The sequence below is a fragment of the Haliotis rufescens genome, unplaced genomic scaffold (genome assembly GCF_023055435.1).
Source record: "Haliotis rufescens isolate VD_foot unplaced genomic scaffold, xgHalRufe1.0.p SCAF_7, whole genome shotgun sequence".
NCBI lineage: Eukaryota > Metazoa > Mollusca > Gastropoda > Lepetellida > Haliotidae > Haliotis > Haliotis rufescens.
This window is the reverse complement of record NW_025964361.1, coordinates 29,634,658-29,659,399: the sequence shown is the minus strand read 5'-3', so window position 1 is coordinate 29,659,399 and position 24,742 is coordinate 29,634,658. Positions and strand designations below refer to the sequence as shown.

General features: G+C 40.4%; 2 protein-coding genes across 15 annotated transcripts in view; one reads left to right on the top strand and one right to left on the bottom strand.

Moving 5' to 3' along the window:
- LOC124148126 (teneurin-m-like) overlaps positions 1-10,347 on the top strand; it is a 393,541-nt gene extending 383,194 nt beyond the window's left edge. For 12 of the 14 annotated variants that reach the window (XM_048387909.1, XM_048387911.1, XM_046519083.2 and 9 more), the window contains 4 exons: positions 300-622; positions 3,249-3,551; positions 3,982-5,593; positions 6,233-10,347. In XM_048387909.1, the coding sequence (XP_048243866.1) occupies positions 300-622; positions 3,249-3,551; positions 3,982-5,593; positions 6,233-7,092 (3,098 nt within the window). In that variant the 3' untranslated portion in view covers positions 7,093-10,347. The remainder of the gene's footprint in view (positions 1-299; positions 623-3,248; positions 3,552-3,981; positions 5,594-6,232) is intronic. The other 2 variants (XM_046519084.2, XM_046519082.2) reach the window with 1 other exon arrangement.
- A 5,515-nt stretch (positions 10,348-15,862) lies between these two features.
- LOC124148125 (glyoxylate reductase/hydroxypyruvate reductase-like) lies at positions 15,863-22,294 on the bottom strand. The gene is made up of 4 exons (XM_046519078.2): positions 21,923-22,294; positions 20,489-20,672; positions 18,271-18,441; positions 15,863-17,625 (listed from the first exon to the last, which is right to left on the bottom strand). Exons 1-4 carry the CDS (start codon positions 22,076-22,078, stop codon positions 17,030-17,032), a joined length of 1,107 nt encoding a protein of 368 aa, XP_046375034.2. The 5' UTR covers positions 22,079-22,294; the 3' UTR covers positions 15,863-17,029.
- Positions 22,295-24,742: the final 2,448 nt, after the last annotated feature.

Sequence of the window (24,742 nt, the reverse complement as noted above, 5' to 3'; positions counted from 1 at the left end):
CTCCACTAGGGCGTGAATGTATCTCCCTCTACAGCAGCGTTAGCACTGCCTTAAGTCTGATAGCGCGACATAGTGATGGCCGAAATCTACGTGGCTTCTCTCACGCCCTCTCTCGTCAAGTCTATGTTGTGCATTTCTTTTCTTTTCGCTAAAAACTACAACAGGCTGCTGTTGATCACTCCTCTTAAAAACCTAATTGTGTCTGAAGATTGTCGAAAACTCACATTGTAGAATATTATGGTTAAAAAGATGTCTTCACCCTATGTTCAGCTTTAGTGAAACCGATTTGGATTTTTCAGGATCGACCCAGACGAAAGTGACGTACCTGCCTGGAGGAGCTGTTGTGGTGCTGTTCCCTAGCAACCTGACTGTTGCTATAGAAACAGGAGGACACCCAATCATGGAGAACGAGCACCGCATGCATTACAAAAGGAAGGTGATCATACCGGGGGCGTACATTCACCGACTGGAATGGCGCTTCTATTTACGCCGCAAGGGTAGGAGTCGGCAGAGTCGAATCATCGAAAAGATCGGTCAACGATTGAGGGTAGGATCCCCGTTTTCACGGCATGCGCACATGCATGATTGGCATGAGGATGGAATCAAGGAAAAAGCTCTCTTGGTATGTTTTTACATCTCGTGCGTAATCATTAACACACAGAATCAACAGTGATAACCTTTCACATCTCCAAAGTATATTGACGTTTTGTTTCATTTTATATTTTAAACATGTTCTTTGTACCTTAAATTGTTAATGTTTGAGATATTACAAAAAAGGTGTTGTTCCTAATAGTATCATATATATGATTTTCATGTTTTCAAGTTTAATTTTATTATATTTAAGAGTTTGTTAAGTTCTTATTAATGGTAAGAGTCCTGCCAAGACAAAGTATTATTTAATTATATTTTACCAAAGTGTTTATTTTTTGGGGTTTATCACTGTTGGTACTGAGTGTTCTATTTTCTGGTGCACAAGCATATCATCGTGCACGGCAACTGTGCCGTCTGGCTTGAACACCAGAAAATTGAGTCCTTTGCTGCAGGTTGCACTCTTTCCCCCCCTATCTGTCAATGGTAGCTTCCACACAATGGAACAGTCCATAGCTGTATATGGTTGTGAAAGAGTTGTACAGTAATGACATTAAGAAATCTGTCGATAGCATAGCCTTGATTAACTGTCCTTGCCGCAGCCTTTTCTTGTCGATGTCCAAAATTTCATATTCCTGAAACTCAATGAATCTCCGAAAGGCATCTGTGAATTTGGCAAGGACATTTCCAAGACATATGGGGCTATGTTACAGACAGATTACAGGGTGATATTCTCATATCGTCTGATTGGGTCTATTGTGCTTTGGTTGACAACGTCAGTCTGTGTTGAAATTTCTGATTGGATGTTTAGTGTTGTTTTCCCGCGCATATTGTCTACGTGACACAGGCTTCATGTATGTTGCCATGGTAACTGTAGTATTGTAGTTCCAAATCGCAACCCTGTTTCAAACAGTTTCCTATGAACCTGAAGTGCTTGAAATGTTGGAGAAAAAAAAGGAGTTTGGCGATATTGTGCCTGTTTTCCGAGGGTACTTATAGACGGCTGCGTGAGAGCTATGTCTGTTAAACCCTCACTGTTAAAAATCTCAACCTGCAAGTTGTTTTTGTTAAGTTTTGTGAAGTATGTTGGCTTTGTAACTGTTGGTGGTGAAACATGCTTGACTACACCATGTGAAAACTTGCAGCCACTGGTTCCGAGGATGGACGTTTTTGTAAGTGGGCGATTCTTACACCATCATAATAACCATGCTTCACTCACATCATGAATGGTTTTTCGTTGACCTTGAAACACAAACACAGACTGACCTTGGTGGAAGCAAAAGCAGAATGGCTGGTCAGGGGAGATAATTTGAAGATTTACCTGCATCAACGGAGACATTTATGTTAGATCCAACTAATGACAATCTCCGTACAAATGTCTACCCCCTTTCCACAAGCATGAGGTAGTACAAGACAACATATAGCTGAAACCCGTATTGTTAGATTCTCTGAAAGAAAACAAGTTGGGTCTCATGTTAAAGATTTGATTCTTGTTTGTTCTAGTAAGTTGTGTATGCATGCTAATTATTATACTGATTTCATATTTGAAGTTTAAAATTTTGTTTGATGTATAAGTACAGTTTGCTTTCACAGCGTTTTAATTTTTGTTGAAATTTTAATTTTAATATAATTACTTTGATTATGATTCTAACAGATTTATTAATATAATTTATCTAATATTTTTAATAGATATTTAACATTCCATATATTTTCGAGAATAATGAATCTTTTGTTTCACATACTGTATATACATTTATTTTGTGTTTTATTTTTCAAGACATGAGACCTAAACAAATCCAGATATATACATTAGAACACTGTAAGCAATTGCATAGATAGGCAGTCCTCCCCTAGATGAGGCATGAAAGGTGTATATGCAGAAACCAACACTCTCCACTTCTTCCATTTATCTTCTGGCTGTACTGCAAGAAAAGCATGATGTCACTTTATGGAGTCAATTCTGAGAAAAAATAATCCCCACAGAGCACTGATATGTGGAACTAACATTCCTGGACTACTTTCGACAACGAAGTCGCGTGTAAACTTTACATTGTCTCCTAACAAATAGATATCTGTAGATGTGTGTATCGTTAACAACCAGCTTTACTGTCCACAAGATGTTGAGTGCCACCATTTGTTGTCTATTAACACTACACTGTCAGTTGTGGGTGCAAAATTTGGGCCACACTATACTAAAGGGCTGAATGATATCTCCGGTATTTCTGACCTCTTGTTTGTCAAATGAACTGTTCAAGTAATGATCAGTGATACCTGCCCCTTAATGCTACAATGTGTACAAATATAAAGAAGTTGTAAACACCCAATATTTTCATAAGAAACAAGTGGGTGTTCTTTAACTTCTTTTTAGTACTATAATATAGGTTCGTGAGAGGTTCAAGTACTAACAACATGGAGACATTGTTCCCAATAATAAAATATGTAGACATGAACATGTTTAACAAAATAGATTTGTATTGTTTAATATTCAAATATTCATGAGTAAAACAAATCAGACCAAATGGTTTAAATTCACTCGTCTAGAGCACAAAAAAGCTGATGTTAGCTAAAAAGCACGTCCCTTAAAGTATATTGCCATGGTTACATGATGTATTTGGAGCTAAGGAGATAGCAAGAACATAGGGCTGATTGTTTGGTTTCAGATCAATGGAGAGAATCTCTTGACAATGGAGTATGACCGGAAAACCCACATGGAAACTATTATGGACAAGACTCTGCGAGAGATTCTGACGATCGTTTACGACAGTTCCGGCCTGCCGTCGCACTTCCTGCCCGCAACGGGTCACCACGCCATGAACATCACGTACAGCCCCCGCGGCGACATCACTCAGTGGCAGTACGGGGAGTTGCGCGAAACTCGGCAGTATGAGAAGGGGGTGCTCACTGAGAGGACGTCCACAAATGGGGCACAGTTCCGATACTTCTACAGATACGGGTCAAAGAAGGTTTGTGGGATTTAGGAGCAGGTCTTTTTGCATCAGGGACAGAGATTCGTTGCCAATGTACTTAAAACACATGTTACCCTTTGAAAAGTTGTATCATTTTAACTATGAATTGTTTTCACATGTGCTTGTTTGTGCTTCTCAAAGGTGAGTGGTCCACTGAAACAGCATGAGATACTGCTGTATAGTTGATCAATGTAGCGTGTCATCATGATGCAAATATTGTCAATACCTTAATTGTAAAACAGGAACCCTCAATACTGTAGATCATATTTTGCAGGTTTATATATTTTCCTTTGATTCCTGATAAAGAAAGGAGAAAAGCTTCTACTGAGACTCTTAATACTTACATTTAATAGCTTTTTTTTCTCTTTGACTGCTTTCATTACATGCTTGATTTATAATCCTGAATTTTCTATTCCAACTCTTCCAGCCAACTGATATCATTCTCCCAAGTGGAAAGCAGTACCTATTTGAACATGACACAGAGGGACACCTGGCTGCAGTCACCACTCCTGTCCTGGGCAAGCACCTGTTCCACAGAGTTCTTTCCCTTGGTATTCAACGCTACCTGTACCAGCCACCAGGGATAGATCTGCCCTTCATCATGGACTACGACACCAATGGTAAACTGAAACATGTGCGCCATCCTGGTGAGCAGCGATGTGTGTACTACCGCTACAACAATCATTTCCAGAGATCAGAGATTCTATTTGACAAGACCAGTGTTAAGTTTGTGTACAACCCAGATGTGCAGAGACTCGCTAGCACCGCCCTCAAGATGTCCGGGTACAGCTACATTGCCAACTACAGCTACATCAGCTCCCTGGTGAAGACCATGACCGTCAGCTTCCCCCACGACCAGGACCTTCTTGGAGTCAACTTCACTCACGACTATGACAACAACTTCCGACTAATCGCAACAGTTGCCGTCTTCACCAACAACGTCACTCTGATCAGCAACAACACCTACAGTGACATCAATGGCAAACTGTCAAAGGTCAAAACTATTGACATTAAGTGGGCTGCCCAGGACAAGGAGGTTCTCAATATCGGCAGTATCAACATCATTCGAGAGTATGATAGCTACGGCAGAATGAGAGACATTCAATTCAAATTTGCAGAAAATGTTCGCTTCACCTTGCAAATCAATTACGACCAGTTGAACAGAATTCATCAGTGGCGACGTAGGATTGGTCAGACAGACCAAAAGGCGATCGAGTACATTTATGACATTGATAACAACATGAAGGATGTGCTACTGGAAGGTCAATCAGCCTGGCAATATGGCTATGATGCCAACGGCAACATCTTCAAGATCACGGAACACAAGAAGATAAAGGACTTGGAGTTCGATGTCGGGGACAGGATCGAGAAGTTCGGAGAGATGTGGTACAAGTTTGACAAGGACGGGTTCATGGCTCAAAGAGGCAAAGAACATCTCCTGTTTGACTCCCTCAGCAATCTGATCTCCGTCTCCAAGCGGGACAAGTACAGGTTCTCCTACTACTATGACTCTGAAGGGAGACTGTCAGTCCAGAAAGACATGTATGGCAGGACAGTGCAGTTCTTCTATTCCAACGTCCAGGACTCCAAGCAGGTCACCCATACCTACAACCACACTTCAGCCGAAGTGACCCTCTACCTGTATGACCGTGATCAGAGGTTGTTAGCCATGGAACGTAACAACAAAGTGTACTACATTGCCTCCGATCCCAATGGCAGTCCGCTGGTGGTGTTTGACGAACAAGGCTATACCATCAAGCAGTGCAGCTACACGCCCCTTGGGCTGCTGGAACAGGACACCAACCCCAACTTTGAGCTGGTGTTCGGTTTCCAGGGCGCCATCTATAACCCGGTCACACTGCTGGCCCACTTCCCAAAGAGGGTCTACGACACTCAGATTGGACGGTGGCTGTCCCCAGACTATGCGGGCATGTTTGATAAACTGGAAGATGTCATCTCTCTGCCTGAGATCCTCAACTTGTACCAGTTCCGCAACTTCATCAACCTCCACATGGCCAAGGAAAAGTTGCCCCGCACAGGTGAGTTAACTGTCCTCTTTAGTGGTTAAGTAGTGATACATATGTACCACAAACATACTAGGATCCGCTGTAGTTCTCAGTGAGACTTGGATCCATGGTAAGATTTGGATTTATGGTAGGACTTGGATCCATGGTAAGACTCGGATTTATGGTAAGACTTGGATCCATGGTAAGACTCAGATTTATGGTAGGACTCGGATCCATGGTAGGACTCGGATCCATGGTAAAACACACCATTTCATGTGAGCAATTGTAAATGATATGGAAGAATTTAAATTCTGTATACACACACTTTCCATGGGTCTGGAATATGTACCTTCAGGTTACTATTGTAGAGGGGATCTTGAAGCATAGGAGTAAATATATGAGCATGGGGTTGTTTTTGAAAAACACTGAAAGTTAGCCAAGGGCGATTGGGTGCTAAATGATTTATGTGTATGTTGTAAGGGCATGTATCACAAAATTGGCCTTTGATGTAATGAAATACATAGAAAATTCTCATCCGTGCATTGATGTCATTATATCAACATATTCCCAAAACTTTCTATGGTGTCAGCAGTGGGATGGGTGGGTGGCATGTCATCTGATGCTGCAGCTTGCAATGGTGGAAGTCACTCACTCACTCTCTTGTATTCACAGACCTCACGAGCTGGTTGTCAGTGTTGGGCTACGACATCAAGAGCATGGCTCCCGATGTGTCCTACACCGGAATACTCCACCCGGAGCCTTCCACCACAGACTTCCAGCTTCTCCCAAGCTCCTCGGCGTTTGAGTGCACCTTTGACCGTGACATGCTGAACCTCCTGACGATCTCAACTGTTCCAAAGTCCAAGATCACGCCCCTCCAGAGTCTGCCGAGTGAGAAACCAGCACCGCTCCTTGCAATATTTGGCGAGGGGGTAACCATCTCCATCGTCAGTGGCAAGGCTGTTATCAATGTGGCAGACATTGCTTCTGAATGGGCGAGGAAGCTTGCGACTGTGCTCCTGAACAAGTCCCAGATGGTCAAACTCCACTACACGATTCATGGAAAGGACGTTCATTACTTCATCAAATCCAGCTACACCCAGGCTGAGGATGATCTCCGCACACTGGGCATCACCACTGATCTCGTCACGCTTGATAATGGCATCAATATTTCTGTGCATAAGAATCAGAGAAGTCATGGCTTTGGACGAGGTCGGGATGAGATAGATGTTCGTATCCATGGCAATCACACTGTGATAAATATCCGCTACGGTACCAACATTGACCACGAGATGAACCGAATCTTGCACCATGCCAAGGAGCGTGCTGTGGCATCAGCGTGGCACACGGAGAAGTACTTGATACAGAACAGTCTACCCACAAGGTTTGAATGGGAAGACGAAGACGCCAAAGAGCTTCAAGCCAATGGCCATGTGAACGGATGGGAAGGAGAGTACATCCGTTCTCCCCAGGATTACCCAGAACTCTCAGATGACGCGAACAATATAAGATTTATCAAACAAGCCAGGTAGGACTGGAAAATTAGGTTTTAGTTGTGTTTAATTTCTGAAGAATGGCCGTTGACCAAGTCAACGATATGGCTGATATTGCTTCAGCAGGTCAAGGTTAAGGTCAAGCTGTGAGGGGCAAAGAATGGCATCTGTGACAATGGTGCTTCCTTTCAGGGAGGATGAAAGGTGTTTTAATATGGGTGGTTGCCACCCCCACCCCCATGCATACAGTGTGCTATGTTCCTATACTGTGGTTGGTGATCCAGATGACAAGTGAAACGTTATGGGTGCTTTATTTGTTTTGCCCAGTGCTTGTCTTTCTACTGACCCCCATTGGAAAGTGGGACATGAAGTGTGCTGTCCCCCCCCTGGACATCCCCTCTCCCCCCAAAGGAGGGGTCGGGACAGCACTGAGAGTTCTGTGATGGTGCTATATTAGGTGTACACACGATTATACTACCACTGATACAGAGTAAAGACTGCTTCTAGTCACAACAGAGAGGCCTGGTCCCCCCAGGTGTACATACTGTATTCTTGTTTGAAGACATTCATAGATGTTTGTACAGATAGCTAAACCATAAGTTGCTGTTTTGTTGGACTGATAGAGTTCAGGTCGAAAGTGTCGTGTTGACCTGCACTTGGGTCACATTGACCTGCAACTCTGAGGTCAAGGTGACCATGCATTATGAACTTACAAGCACAATCTTATTGTGACTGACTCATGGTGTTCCAATGACAGTTTATACAAACTGTAAGCTAGTAGGCAGGGGGCGATGTAAGAAATTCTCGGTGATTCTAAATGTTACCAAAATCATTCATAAAGAAAAAAAGTGCATCATGTCAGTGTTTTGTGAGTCTCATTGATGAGGGCTTTGTATGTGACAGAGACTTTCTTCCACCTAGAAGCCCCATTGTGTTATACGAGGTGCTCCAGCCCTGTGACTTCAGGCCATCCCTTGGTGTAACACAGACAGCCTAACTACAAGGTGAAGACCCTCCGTGTTTCTACAGGATCACCTGGAATGTCTGGTCAGGGAGTCTCCATGATCTGTGTTGTCATGGAGATGTCATGCCCATATATGTATCAGTGTTAAAAAGTACTGCTAAATAGGCAAACCAAATATTCAACATCTGCTGGTTGGAATGACAACCACTGCAATCTGATTGTTGAATTTAAGAGGAAACATGTATTAACTTTTTACTCAAACTGATCAGATATTTCTGAATGTATTGAAATTTATAGCTTTTATGTCTTGAAATCGGCTTAAAGTATTTCACAAATAACAAAATTTACATTTGTTGAAATGCTTGAAAGTAACGTGAGGGTCTTAATCTGAACTGTCACCGGATGGTCTGTGAATTGTGAAGATGTTTCACAGGAACCTTGACAAGGGATGCCAACATACCGCCATGTTCTTACATATCCATGATGTCAATCTGTGTGTAATTTCACTCGCCTATTTCACAGTTGGCTTGTATGATAAGCAGCTTTGTGAAATGTTGTACATTTGTAGACAAACTGGTATTGGCACCAACTGTGATCCAGTGCATGTACCTATCATTTCACTGACAATATTCATCTCTGTGTTGGTAGATCAGAAGCTTCAGGAACCGTTACCATGGTTACAGGTGTCTGTGATATACACAGAATATATATCGTATACTGTTCCAGCTGTCTCAGACTGAGATATGTAATATCGAATGCTGTCATTCCTGAGATCATCATTCTGAATTAAGATCATAATATTATTGTCTTATAATCTGTGTGAAAGATGTCACTATGCTTCTTTCATTTAAAAATTAGCTCTGAAGGAAAATTGTTACGAATGACTATCGTGAAAAACCATGTTTCAAGTAGCAGTGGATGTTTTGATTTTATGATTGATCTTTCATTTAAGCTCAACCACGCAGCTTAGGAGTTCATCATGGAAATTGTTAGTGTAATAATCAAGTAGAGACCAAATACAGATCATATAGACCACACATTATGGTCTGTGGTAAAGGGTAGGAAATAGTCTTGCAGAATACAGTATGTCTGACCATGAGATCTGGTCTACCAACACTGGTGTTAAATTCATTATAAACTTGATATGCAATAAATAACTGCCATTATGGTTTTAAAGTGGTCTATGCTGATTACAGGCCTAGTTTTAGTAAGTTGGGATTATGTTACTTTTTCAACTGCATAAGATTTGGGTTACCTGCATGTGCAATACATCTGTTGTGTTCACTGAAGTCTTAATTCAAACGTTATGCCATGATGGTCTTCTAAATATTAATTAGTGTGCATTATCTATTCTCGAAAAGCTATTTGAGAGTAAAATGTAACTCAAATATATGTCTATTGGATATTGAATATCATTTACAAAAGAACAGATTAGAAACAAATATCACTATCAAATTTTTAATTTGAATATCTTCCTTTGTATCTTTAAACAACTTCTAGGGTTTTCTTTCAATAACAATTTTACCGTAGTGTGAGTTCGTCTAAAAAGAAATCTAAACTTATTCGGTGTTACTTTTCAGCATTTTCTGTGAAACGTTAGTCAGTATTATTAAGAAATCATAATCAAAGGTCAGATAACTATATGATTGTTTCTATCAAGAATGGAAGTTTCACAAATGTTTATTGAAGTATGTACAATGTTCAAGTTTTAAATGTTTCCTTATGGTTATGTTTATCATTTCATCGACTCATCCTCTTAGTTTTACAGTCCAGTTATAAAATAACACCATTCATCGATTACCACTGTTTTGTTTTAGTCAATATTGGCATTTGACATCCAGATATGGCATTCTTCCTCCAATTATGCAATGTCTTAAACTTGTTTGTGTTGATATCTCATCAATTCCTTGCTTCATAAATCTGTGTGTTCCTCTAGCGTATATAGTGATCTATGTGCCAAATGTCCATTTTGTTCAAGTCTATTTTAGGGTTTAATCAGTTTGCATGACACGCCCCTGTTTCTATACCTCATAATACCTGACTCACTCACTCATGCAATCACCCACTTGAAGTCAATGTAAGATTATGTAAATCAAAATACTATTTTGAAATCATGCGCTATTTCCCCGCATCTATGCTGCTTGAACCTTGTGTTGGGCACTGAGTAAAGCTGATGTCATTCATGTGTCGAGAAATTCCACGGTGAGCACAGAGGCCAGCTCATCTCGTCTTATCATGTATGTACAAATGCAATATTTAAGGCGAATGCAACATTATTCTGTTTTGTATTTTAAAGGAAATAAAAATGCATAACTATCGAATCATGAAAACATGAGTTTTTGTTTTTATTCTTGCTATGCTAGTTAATTTGTTTAATAAAGTCAGAAGATAATTGTAGTGATGAATATTTCTATTTTCTTTAGGCTGATGATAGTCAATAATATTACCAACTTGTGCACAAATAGTGAAGACCATTGCCATGATTGCTATCTTTCGGAGAATTGTCACTATATTATTACACATATTACCCTGTCATTAGGTAGCATAATGGCTGCAACTTCTCTTAACTGACAAATGTTTAGATTTCATGTAAGCCCATCAGCTTTACAAAATGTCTTCAGTAACCCATCCGACTAACAGGTTAGGGTCAATGACTTGGTTGAAGCCTTTTTTTGTCATTGTGTCACAATTGCGTAGATCGATGTTCATGATGTCAATCATTGGGTTGTCTGGTCCAGACTTGATTATTTACAGACCACCTTATATATGTAGAAAATTGCCTAGTTGCCTTAAATTTCACTGATAACAGGACCAATAGAGATCGAGGTCCATTGCATTGAATGCAGTGTTAAGATACCTAAAAAAATTGAAATATGAACTTTAACCAAAAAAATGAAAGGCATTTTGGGTTTTTTCCAATATGGCTTCGAATGGTACTCAGTTTGGAATTCAACCCTCCATAAATCCCTGCATCACCATGCCCAGAATTTGGTGAATGACTTCAAAAAATGCAACAACGAATTTGTCATTCTATTAACCTCATGATAGTCAATAACATAACATAATGTTGGACGCTATTGACCATGAGTGTTACTTTTTAGAGAATTTATGTTACACATATCACCCCTTCCATAGGTGACGTAACGCCTCTAAATCTAGAGGCATCGGAAAGTCAACAAAGCGTTCATAAAATCTCAAGCGTGATAACTTCCGTTGCAAATGTTGAAGCATCCATAAAATATATGACGTCACATTAGCACAACACAAAAAGCACGGATTTTGAAATTTGCGATACACAGCATCAAGGACGCACATCAGTAACCAACATTTCCCTTCGCTTACAGAGGTGTGTAGAATCACTGAACATTGACACCCAAACATATACAAGGACACCCCAAAAAAAGTCTCATTCCAACTGCAGGCATAGATTCCAAAGAAGCGCATGTGTCCCAAAGAAAAAAATGTTTAAACTGGTGATCTTTTTGTTAATAGAACATCACTCACTTTAATTATTCCACTTTAGGCGTAGCTTTTTATGGAGGAAAGAAACCCATCACCACCATTCTATGCATGGGTGAGGTGAGGTGAAATGGGGTGTCGCTTTGCGTTCAAGATTATTGCACATATATTGCGACATGCTTTATTGTGTAGCTGCATGAACTTGTCAGTTGGATGATTTCACCTCTTCTGGAAACTAACTTCTGGTACTTTCAGACTATTTTAGCATCGGGTGACACAATGACACTTTTTTCACGTACACTACTTGTTTTGATAAATTAAGTATATGAAAATCACTCCAAAATTAAAATTACACATTTATAAATACACATAATCGCCTCCCTTGGGCATGTCAAAATCCCAGGACTGCTGGTTCGAATACCAAATCCGATCCCACCCCTCACCCTGACACTTAATTTTAGGTTTGTCAGCGCCTTGTAGGTGTATACGTTCTCGTTGGTTTCACTAAATTGCCAACGTGTACAATCTACGTTACAGGATTTCCCACGACAATTAAAGGATATCTCTTCATATGATTTTAGGGGCGGTCGGGTAGCCTAGTGGTTAAAGCGTTCGCTCGTCACGCCGAAGACCCGGGTTCGATTCCCGCAAGGGTACAATGTGTGAAGCCCATTTCAGGGCCGTGATATTGCTGGAATATTGCTAAAAGCGGCGTAAAACAATACTCACTCACTCATATGAATTTACAATCACTGCCTAACTTGAGTTATGACTGTTGTGTATGGGAGTGTTCCAGCGACACACTGCAAGTCAATCTTTTACCGATGTGAAGTGGTTAAGCCGAGAATCCTTGACTTAAAGACAAGTCATCAAAGAAACGTTACTTGTCAATCAAACATAAATTCCTATTTTGCTTGCTGCAAAGGCGAACAGGAGTTGTTTCAGTATTTTTATTAAGCTACGATGTCACTGCATTGTGTTGCCTGGCGTCATCGCACTGTATGACATCACCAATGGAATGTCGTTGCACGTTAGAAATATAGAGAAATAAAGATTATTATACGAGAAGACGGAATTCTTGTATTTCCCGATCAGTATGACACATATGCGAGTGTAATTATTTCTTGTTTACCCTTTATTTCTAGCTCCCCTTAAAGCCCCCGTTACACTATCAAAAACTTTGATCAAAAACCAAGTTTTCTTGGTCCAAGTGGGACTGTTTACACTCATCAAAGTTCTTGACAGGCCGTCAAAGTTTTGGTAGAATTATCTTGCCAAGGTGGTAGCTACTGACGAAGAGTTTTTTTTGCTGTTGTCATATGTATTCTGTGTATTGCCATGTAGAGAAGGCGGCGTCGGGGTAGGCAAAGGCTGCTCGTTGTTGTTTTATATACGTCTTTGTTGAAACAAAGCAATTAATTCTTCCAACATCTCGTCAGTCCAAAATAGTTGACTCATTTTGACTTGACTCTATGCACTTCCGGTTCAAAAGGGGTAAATGTTCCTTGCAGTCTGATTAGCTAAATTATATCAAACTTTGATCAAAGTTTGACGAGAAAAAGGATCGGTTTCTATTCCATCAAAGTCCCGTCAAAAGCTTTGTCAAAGTTTTTGACGGCATGTTACACTATCAAACCCTTGGTCGAAATTCACTTTGACCAAGTTTTTTTATCAAAGTTTTTGATAGTGTCACGGGGGCTTTATTTAAAAAAAATTGATCACGAGAAAAACAGCTTCAGTTGTGACGTCATTCCGACTCTGCGACACAATGGGATTTGCATGACGTCAATAATGCCGTACGGATGACGTCAACCATACAAAGGTGCGCGTGAAGTTATATTTGCAATAGTGCACATTTCATGTTTATGAACTCAGTTATTTCCATCCCCATGGGTAATAAAGAGAGGACATTCCATGTGTCGAGTGAAATATCACATGCAGGGACGTTTCATCAATAATTGCGACTTAAAAAGTGGTTCCTTGTTTGCAAAATTAAAAAAAAATCCGTTATCATACATCTGGATATGATCATATACAAAATGAACTTCAACAAAAAATACTCTTGAAATCTAAGAGATCGTTGTTGGAAACGAAAGAATACACGCTGATCAAGTAACAAAAATGGGCTTTGCCATCTCATCTCGATTGATGAGAAATTTACAGTTGATAACGAAACATTTTCAAGAGAATAACAAATGGCAAGAGCGACATTATCTCCATAAATGACCATCTGTCATTATTCTGCCAGATCAATGTGGAAGAATCTTAGAATCTTTCGGCAGCTACCTATGCTGGTCGTAAGAGGCGACAAAACAGATCAGGTTGTCAGGCTCGGTGACTTGTACCCGTCATCGTACCCTGACGGCGTGGATAATTGTTCACAATATCAGTCACTCGATTGTCTGGTCCATATTCGATTATTTACATGCCGTTATTTTTAGCTTGCATATTGCTGATTGCGGCAAACAGACAAGCGAGTTACTAAACGTCCTGATGAATCAAAGGTATGAATGTGGATGCAAGCAGCAGTTCGGGCTACAAGTGACCACATCAAAATAATATTTATTGCTGTGTTCCAGCTCTGATACATTGAGGTCGATTCACATGGGGAGGGTTTCACATCTTTGAAAGTCACATCTTTGTTTTTTTATAGTAGCCCCGAGTTAATAAAAACGGAATCCAAAACTTATGACTGATGATTAAGTTGACAGAACACAGAAGTGACAGGCTTGCAACGCGGCTGACATTTGCCCAGTCTTCCAGTTGTTGAATTACCCACTGAGCGATAGGGTCAACTATGTGATTTTAAATTAATTATTTATTATTGTTCAAATGTACTCTCAAAAAAAGAAAAGAAATGCATAACCGATTGCATTACAAAGAATATTGTTTCTTTCGCCCTTCTAAACTTGTTGAAATGCGCATGGGATTATCTACATATGCCGTACTATGATCTTGCAAATTTGAACCCCATGCACGACTTGACTCTTGTTGTACAGTTTCAACATTCTAGGTCAAGCAATGACCTTCCTCGTTCCGGCCGACCACGAGTCTTCACACCCGGTGAAGATCGGTACATCCAGGTGCTGTATTAACCAGGACTACGAACGATATATCCGCCCAGACCTTACGGAATCGTCTTCGCCAGGTTGGATTGAGAGCCACGAGACCTTACTTTGGCTACGTCTTGTGACGTCATCACCGCCTTCAACGCGTTCGTTGACGTACTTACGTTCAGATATGGAATCTGCGACATTGGAGTCGAATATGGTTTTGTTATGAATCCGTGACATTTTCTCTTACAAAGACGTGATGGTCGAATTCGTGTTTACAGACGTGTTAACGAACATTTTGCCCTTAATTGTGTACGTCAAGTGGACAGATTTGGTGGAGGAAGTGTCATGATGTGGGGGAAAATATCCTACACAAAACGTACGAATATAGTTCACGTGCGGGGTAAATCTGACGGCTTTACGTTACAGGCACGAACTTTCGCAGGAACACCTCCTTCCTGCCATTGATCCAACGTGAGATTGTCAAACAAGATAACGCCAGGCCGCACACGGCTCGTGTCACGGGAGCCTTTCTAGCCAATATCAATAGCCATTCAGATCCCCATTTTTTAACCCAATAAAGGTTGGTTTGCTATTTTGGTGCCCTAAGAGATGTCTCAGACGTTTATCACTTTGGTAAAATCCATGAGCACGGGTATGGTGTTGACAAACTTAGGAACATAATCAGACTGAACCAGTATTCAAACCCATGATCATAGGTTTCTAGCATGCACATGGCATGCAGCTCTGCACAACGCCTGAAACGACTGAAAGGCGACTATTCATCTTGCAGGTTACTGAAAGGGGCGAGTCCCGATAAACAGGTTCTGGTATGAGGCTACGACAGAACAGATAGTTCATAATTGGAGAATGATGGTTTACTAAGACAGCCAGGTCATGATATGAGTGAGTGAGTTTAATGCTGCTTTTAACAGAATTCCAGTTATATCACAGCCTATCAGCTTAATGTGTGAGGAGAGGCCTGTAAGGTCTCAGATGTTTACTATTTTGGAGAAACGCACGAGCAGGTGATGCTGGTGCTGACATGATTGGGGCGATCCTGTAAATCCTTAATACAGGCCAGGCTAACCTGTAGTGGATAGCATGAGTTATGATCACACACGTCCCCTGATCCTCATCTGGCAACTCCTTACAGCGCTGCAGACCAGCTCCTCACAGGGCATTGTCTTTGGGAACATAGCAGGTGCCCTTTTCTTCTTGAAGTTTACAACTTCAGTCAAACACCATTGTGTCAAAGTCGAAGGGACCTACATAAGTACTTACGAGTTATACAAGGTTTGACACAACCGAAAATGAAAAAAGAATGAATATGCAAGGACCCAGCTTTTACTTCAAGACAACTGTTAGTTCGACACAACAATGTTTGACTATAAAATACATGAAATACCCTACCATCCCAAGCTGGAAAACTTGGTGATATATAGTACCAGTATATAATAAAATGCAAGTAGGTTTCAATATGACTGTATTTCAGGAATAGTACATGTATGCTTTGTCACAAGAACTCAATCTCTTAATGAATAATAATTGCATACAATAAGAACTTAATTTAATATGGAGCACCATTAGAATTATTACTAGTAGTCTTCTGGTTGAACCTACATATATACATCAAGAATTTCTGTTTACTTGTTTTATTGAAACTCCATTTCCTGAGAAGCAATAGTAAATATAATGTTTATACCCCATATCCGACAACATGGCTACTTGGTGAAATATTTCTGAATATTACATCAATTTGAAGAAGATTTTACTGCAGTCAATCATATATCTGGCAGTGAGATAACAATAACAACAAGCACCATTTTTCAATGTCTTTCGGTATGATGCTGCTAGGGGTTGGACCGCCAATCTTCCACTAGACCACAGCGGCTGTTTAGAGTCAGGCTCAAATAACACAAAAATATGAACAGCGACAGAATCAAATTACACTCATAAGTATAATAAATTATATGTGGAAAGTTACTGAAGAGAAATGAAGATATGGATTGATAGTGCAATCTTTGTCTGAACAGAGTTATGGAAGCAAATGTGTCAGCGGTCCGTATCATTATTAGATGAAGATATAGTACACTTTGATAGTCAAGGATGACAAAAACCAAAGCAACTACTTCTCTAACTTGACACCATCTTCCTGAGTCAAGGGACTATAGAAGTCCAGTTTATAGTCTGTTAACTCCCTTGCCTCAGGAAGATGAACTTGACAGGGTTGTGATGCAGACAAATCAAATTCTACCTGAACCTGAAAATAAATACCCAAATATTTCACTTGTCAGGTAGGTGTCAGTGTCACTAATTAAGGGAGTACATGAGGTTTCTGTTATACCCTGCTATAGTATTTGAATCTAGGGATCCCAAAACTTCTATTTTCAACATTTGGATTGCTACACGGAACCCTTGACTACATTCTGAAGTTTGAAATTGGCAAGGCAGTGCTTTACTACATAGACCATACTTCGATCCTGAAAACAAATGTCAATTATTTCACTTGACAGGGCATTGGCTCGCCCTTCAGACCAGTGAGGATGTTCCTTGCCGTGAGCTCGGACATGCCAGCGCGAGACTTGTCTGTGGCACTGCCAATATGTGGCAGCACCGTACAGTTGTCCAGCGAGAGAAGCGGGCTGTCAGTTGGCAGCGGTTCTGGAACGGTTACATCTAGTCCGGCTGCTAAAATTGTGCGTGACTTCAGAGCTTCATAGAGATCCTCCTGGTTCACGACTCCACCACGGCTAGTGTTGATAAATATTGCATTCTTCTTCATCTTCGAGAAGGCAGATTTGTTAAACATACCCTTGGTTTCAGGAGTGAGCGCACAACAGGCAATGATATAGTCCGACCTTGAAAGAACTTCATCAATGGGAGCCAACTCTGCACCAACCTCACCTTCAGCAGGGTTTCGGATTGCATCGGAATACAGGATTTTTTCAATTCCAAACGGTACTAGACGCTTCGCCACAGCAAACCCTATCCTCCCGAAGCCGACAATACCAACAGTGGCGCCATCAAGGCCCGGCCCACACAACCACAGCGGTTTCCAGGTGCCCCAGGTACCGTTCTCCACTGCACGGATGCCTGCAACACATCACACCAGGTCACACATTCTTGGGTCTCACTTTTCAGGCATGGGCATAATTCTCAAAACATCATGCTGAAACAAGTTAATTTGTTGTTGTTAATGCCACAATCAGCAATATTCCAGCTATAGGTCAGAGGTCTATAAATAATCGAGTCTGGTTAGACAATCCAGAGAATTACATCATGAGCATCGATCCACACAATTGTGATACGATGACATGAGTGAGTGAGTGAGTTAGGTTTTAACGCTGCTTTTAACAGTATTCCAGTCATATCACAGCGTGTCAGCTTAATGTGGGAGGAAAGCCCGAAGTGATGCAGGTCTCAGACGTTTAACACTTCGGTGAAACCCACGAGCAGGGGTATGGTGCTGACAAACCTTGAAACATAATCGGGGCGAACCGGGATTCGAACCCACAATCATAGGTTTCTGGCGTGCCTAAGGGACGCAACTCTGCACAGCAAATTGCAGCGCATTAGACGACTGGGCCACCCGTGCCCCCTACGATGACATGAATCAACCAAGTCGGCGAGCCTGACCACCCGATCACGTTAGTCGCCAGTTACAGCAAGGATGGGTTGCTGAAGATCTATTCTCTATCTGGATCTTCACAAGTCAGCAAGTTAATGATTTTCCCGTACCTTCTCTGAGCCTCCTGGAGGTCGCCAGGAGCAGAGTGACGGTCAGTTCCGCTGTGGCATTGGTCAGGACCCCTGCAGTGAAGCCCACAGAGATGTTCCGCTTTTTACATGCTTCCACATCCACATGATCGTACCCCACAGACATCGTGGCCACTACCTTTAGTTTGGGGCCTGCATACCAATAGTTAAAAATTACTTCACAGATAGTCTGGCTACAAATTAAACAAATAAGCTTGTAATTTTCTATTATTGACAAAAACAGAAGAAGAATAGTTTTCTGAAACACACAGTACATAATGATTATCATTATTTTTGTCTCATTACTAAATTTGGGAAGTAGAAGAATCCAAAATACATTCTATTGTCTACTCTCAGACTAGTTGGCTAATAGCTGTGGTTCCCCTTTTCATATGTTTATTAAATAGATATATGACCTTGCAATATTCAGCAACAAATTGTGATAAAGAAAAAGTGATTGTCACCATTTTTAAGACAGTGCCACTATATTGAAATGTGTTCAGTGATAAATGGTCGCCACTATCTGAATGAAGCAGCTGTAAAATATCTCTAACATTCCACAACTTGACTTGACTACAAGTCTTTCCGACAAAATCAAACTATGTTTCACCTTGTGGATACAATGTTGAAAATAGTAACATAGACTTTGTCTCTTTGTGTTCATTTATGAAGAATAATTTGTATACAAATTGTTACTTCATATAAAATTGTTTCAAATAAATGCTGGTGAATATCAGGCAATATGGTAGTTATATTCCCAGGTAGATGTTTTTTATTCAAGTCACATTACTCCAAGCCAGTGTTTATTTACTCCTCAATAAGCATAATAAACATGAGAAGAAATCTCTACTCAAAGCAGAGTCCACTGTACGAATCTGACTATATCATAAGCATGTGTTAATGAGCTACTACTAAAAAGTCGACAAACAGGATTGGGTGGTCAGGCTCACTGACTTGGTTGATGCATGTCATCGATCCCAATTGCGTGGAAAGATGCTCATGATATCAATCACTGGATTGTCTGGTCCAGACTTGATTATTTACAGACCGCCGTTATAAAGCTGGAATATTGCTGAGTGAAGCGTTAAACAACAAACCAACTAAAAAGTGTTTGCGAATAATCAATGTCAATCACAAAAATGCAGAGTTTCTTGAATCATGTAACTGTCCTGAGTTGTGTTGTGAGCAGGATAGTTCAGCTCAGCGGATGACATTTAACAACTTTTTACATAACTACTGGCTGTCTTTGTCATGACTCCGTTTAGGCTACACAGAATAATCATCAACTGATCGGACACAGTATCATCTAATTATAGACAGTAGTATACAGTAGAATCAGTGTATGGACAATAGGGGTGAAACGATACAGCAAAGTCACGATATGATACGTATCATGATACATAGTTCACGATATGATATGTATTGCGATATGCATATTTACGCTAAATCGCATGGAAACATCTTGACTATAAATATTTCAGAGCAAGATTGAAAGGAAAAGCTAGCTGTAGACACATGTTCATAGCGGTTATTTTTAGTCTTGAACTTTAAATGCAATTTACAACACATTTTTTTACATTCAACTGACAAAAATGCAGGGGGGGGATTAAATGAGAAGTAAGCAATTTATTTCACCAAAGTGTATTGTCTTTTATTATGCCTCAAAGTGAGACTGACCAATCCGAGAGCAGAACAACTAACCCCATATGAGCCTGTTTACCGTCAGTAAAAATCCAAGATGATTGTTACTGATCTAACATGAGGCTGTATACCATCAAGCCCCGCCTCACATATTTCACATTAAATAATTTTCACAAAATTAATTGTTATGTGCAAAGACATTAAAATCATGTACGTGACTTTATTAATATAGCTTACAGTTCAACAAGGTTTACCTCAAAGGTTTGAATAGTAGTGAAGGTTGTAAGTGTCAAGTTTTCATGTGACGTGACATGTGCGATAAAGATAACAGATACAAGATACCGGATAGTGAAAACATTTTGGCATAATAAGTTTGTTACAGTGCCTGGCCTAATATTTTTCTGCTAATCTAAGATGCACAGTATACAACAACTAAAGACACCATAACTAATAGTATCAATACAGCAGAAAATGTATTGCATGTTGTATCGCCATATGAAATCTCAATGCATCGGTACACCAATGTATCATTTGACCTCTTATGGATAACACTGAATACCTGCAGCATCCAACACTTCATCATCAATTTTCTCAGTGAGGAGACAGAATAGAGCATCTTTGCCAACAACCTGCTTCAGTAACTCAGCACGAGGGACAGGATCGTCCTTGTTCCATTGGGTGACGTCACATGACTCTCCCAGAAGCCTTGGGCCTACCTCTGGCACACGTCGGGTAATGTAAACCTGGACACAAAACAAGAAATCTATTTTTCTTGTTTTCTTCCAACAGAGTTAACAATAAAAAGAAAATCCAAAGGTTAAGCAGTAGGGAATGGAAAGTTAATTTCAAACAAATAAATTTGTACTTCATTTCTCTGAACTGTCATTCTTACAAGAGATCATTTTAAAAAATTACCTGTTTCTAAGTAAGTAAAGGTCCCCAGCACTCTATATTGCTTGTCATGAAAGGAGACTAAACCTAATCGGGTGGTCGGTTGATTGCATGTCATCATACCTAGATCATGTAGGATGTTGCTCATATTATCAGCCAGTGATTTGTCTGGCTCTGACTCAGATATTTAATTAAGAAATAAACGACTTGTGGTCATTGTTTATCATACAATAAAAACACTGTAATGTGTACAAGCTTTCAAAATATTTACCTGTATTTATACAATGATAACTCACTGAACACAATCTGACCTCGACAAAAGTCCATTTTACGAACAGGGGTGTTGAGTTTGGTATTTCACAGATATTCTCACAATTTCCATCTTTTTTCCCAATAACGATTGTCATATTTCTCCCACTTTTGAGTGCGATCATTTGGCCATTGTGTTTATCTGCATTGCCCAGCTACATCTACAAGGAACAACTCACTAGGTACTTCCCTCTGAAACATATCATTGTCCAATTGACGATGCCATCAAAGTTGCGAGCACATGTTCGAATCTCCAGATATGACATCATGATAGAACAATGTTTTAACATGAAATAAACCCTGCATCGTTCTTCATTGTTCTTTGTGATTAATGTCATGAATATAATTACACCTTATTGGGGGGTCATGATAATGTTTATGGTTAAAAGACTAATAATATGTGTGATTTTCATTATTGTATTTTCTATCTATTCTTATTTAATTTGGGGGGGGGGGGGGGGGGGGGGGGGGAATTTTACACCATATGAACTAAAATAACTAACAATTAGAAGGTCAAACAAATCAAATAAACAAAATTGATAAGGCAATCAATGGGTACTCCACACATATACGAGAGGTCCCTTACTTAATTGCTTACATCTATAACATCTATGAGCGGTAATGTACGCAGTGTCACACAGCAGTGACCCACTACCTTATATGTCTATAACCTTGTACTATTTAGTGCAGAATAAAAAAGCAAAAGCAATGCAAGGAATTCGAATCTGTAGGACTATTTCGACAACCATGTTACAGTTCAATTATTAGAAAGCAAAATTCTATCTCAGCTTACCTTGGGCTTCGACATAGTTGTGATATAGCGTGATAATGCTCCACCTGACCTTGTATTTATACTATTGAGTCTCGGGGATATGGACAGATAACAGCACGTTGTGGCCACGCGCACGGTACACAGCTTAGATAGCAGACGACTCAAGGACGGGTGCATGGCGTGCCTCTTGATTCAGTTTTCGTGCAGACGACAATCCGTCTTCGTTCAGTTATTACGAAATGCTTTTTCCACGCTTGAGATTTGATCTGCGTACAGATAGAAAATATATAAAGTCTCGGTGGTACATGTACTTGCAATCGTGTGCGCCAATTACACGAATCGTGATAAATATTTGACAATTCTAGATCGTAGAAAACTCCTTGCTTGGGAAACATCAAGAAAGACAACTCTTGCATGTCAAGATGCGACGTTATCGTGTGACCCGAGCAGACAGTAAAATCTGGCTAGAGTAATATTTATATAGCATACATTGTGGCACCTACATAAATTCTTTCGATAAAAATAGCATACGTACTTAGAGGTAAGGTGTGAGATTAATATGCATCGTTTTTTTTTTTTAAATATTGTGCATATTTGTTTGTTGTTTAACGCCACGTTCAGCAATATTCCAGCTATATGACGGCGGTCAGTAAATAATCGAATCTGGACCAGACAATCCAGTGATTGGCATCATGAGCATCGATCCACGCAATTGTGACCGATGACATGCATCAACCAAGTCAGCGAGCCTGGCCACTCGATCCCGTTAGTCGCCTCTTACGACAAGCATAGTCGCCTTTTACGGCAAGCATGGGTTGCTGAACACCTTTTCTACCCCGGATCTTCACGGGTCGTTTACTATTTGAGGATTAGGAGTTGACAAAATTTCATTTGAAACACAAGTGCAATAATTATTTCACGCGTTATATACAGCATGGTTGACGTAAGAGCGATTGTTGACGTAATCACATAATACAGACATTATTTGCGCATGGCTTAAATTTCATGACGTCATCACAGTAATGACATCACAGAGTATCACTGTTGGCTGTAAAACCATACCATAGCTGATTCTCACAGAACAATCATAAGAGATCATAAGAGTATTAATCTTATACACAGTAATGTAATCTAAATTGTCCTTGCAGCGTCAGACTGAATGTGTGATTATTGGAGGAAAAACCAAACATTTATGCAGTTTGTGAATTGTGTGGTTACGTCACCACATTTTATCATAACAATTATTTAAATTGTTTGTTACACAAACGTTCATGTCTCTTTTGTTCCGGCCGATATTGACACTATAGAGGACTGCGTTCCACAAAGAGGCTGTTTCTCTATATGACTGTCAGACTGAATAGAAATCAAACAAGCCTAATTGTACTTAATGGCCGGAACGATGAAAGGGTCAGTCAGTCACTGAGTTTCACTCCGCGTAAGGTGTTTGTTTGTTTGCTTGCTTGTTGTTTAACGCCGCAAAATGTTGTCCATTTTGTCGTCTCTTTCAATACCGATATATTTGTTGCTGGAGACCTATTCTCACCGGAGCGCTTTGAGAGTGAGTGAATAAAGTTTCACTCCGATTGTAGTGAGAGAGTGAGGATTGAGTGAGTAAGTGAATGAAATTTTACGCCGCTTTCAGTGAATGTTTAACACCGCTTTTAACATTAATCCAGCAATACAAGGACGGGTGACACCAAACATAGGCTTCTGTATATTGTATCAGTGTTCGAAATACCTGCCTGCCCGACCGTCCGAGACGGGTTGATTTCACCTCGGGCTGCCAGATTTTCAAATCCCCCTGCCCGACGGTCGGGTTATATTTCATATGTGAAAATATTCTAAATATTTCCCGATGATAAGCATGAATTCACATGTAAAGATGAATGATAAAATGTAACCAAAAAGAAACCCCGTTAGCTTATCCTGAGAAACATATGATTATAGTGGGCAGGCAGGTTTTGGTCAGGGCTGGCAAGTATTTCAGCTAGCCAGTCCTGTGGTCTGGCTGAAATTTTGGGGAGTTTCATACCCTGATTGTATAGGGGGCGGTCGGGTAGCCTAGTGGTTAAAGCGTTCGCTCGTCACGCCGAAGACGCGGGTTCGATTCCCGACATGGGTACAATGTGTGAAGCCCATTTCTGGTGTCCCCCGCCGGATATTGCTGGAATATTGCTAAAAGCGGCGTAAAACCACACTCAGTCAGTCGGTATATTGTATAGTCATGTGGCGAATCGAACCAGATCTTCAGCCACCTAGCTACTACACCACCACATGCCACTTTCTGCATTTTGATTTCCAGCATTACTGGGAATGTTCTTCTCGCATTGTAAATAACCACGTGGCAATTCAAACCGGCGTTTCAGGGTGAAGAGCGATCGCTTTGACTGCTAGACTATCGCATGCAATGGCCCGTTGAAGAGGTCAGTGGTTGTCATAACGACACACGTTATAAAACACCGTTGTGGAACCTGAGTACATGAATATAGGTCCCCAGCAACATGTAGAAATACATGTTTTGGTGACATGTTCAGTTTTGTATTTGGAAATGACATTATTTGTGAAAGAGGTCCGAATGGGTTTTACGAAAGTCGTTCGAGCTCTTATAAGAATAGCGGTGTACAACTAATCTCATAAAAATGGTGTACAACTGACCCCTAATGATTGGTTTCCTAAAGACTTTTTTGCGAGTTAGGCCACACTTTTTAAATTTTAAGTTTCACGGATTTATTCCAGCTTTTCCACACAAGGTCGGTCGAAATAAATCATATATTTATTTATATGAAATCATTCTGCTGGCAGCTTGCTTCTTGAATCACTGTTAGCGATGTAGACATGGAA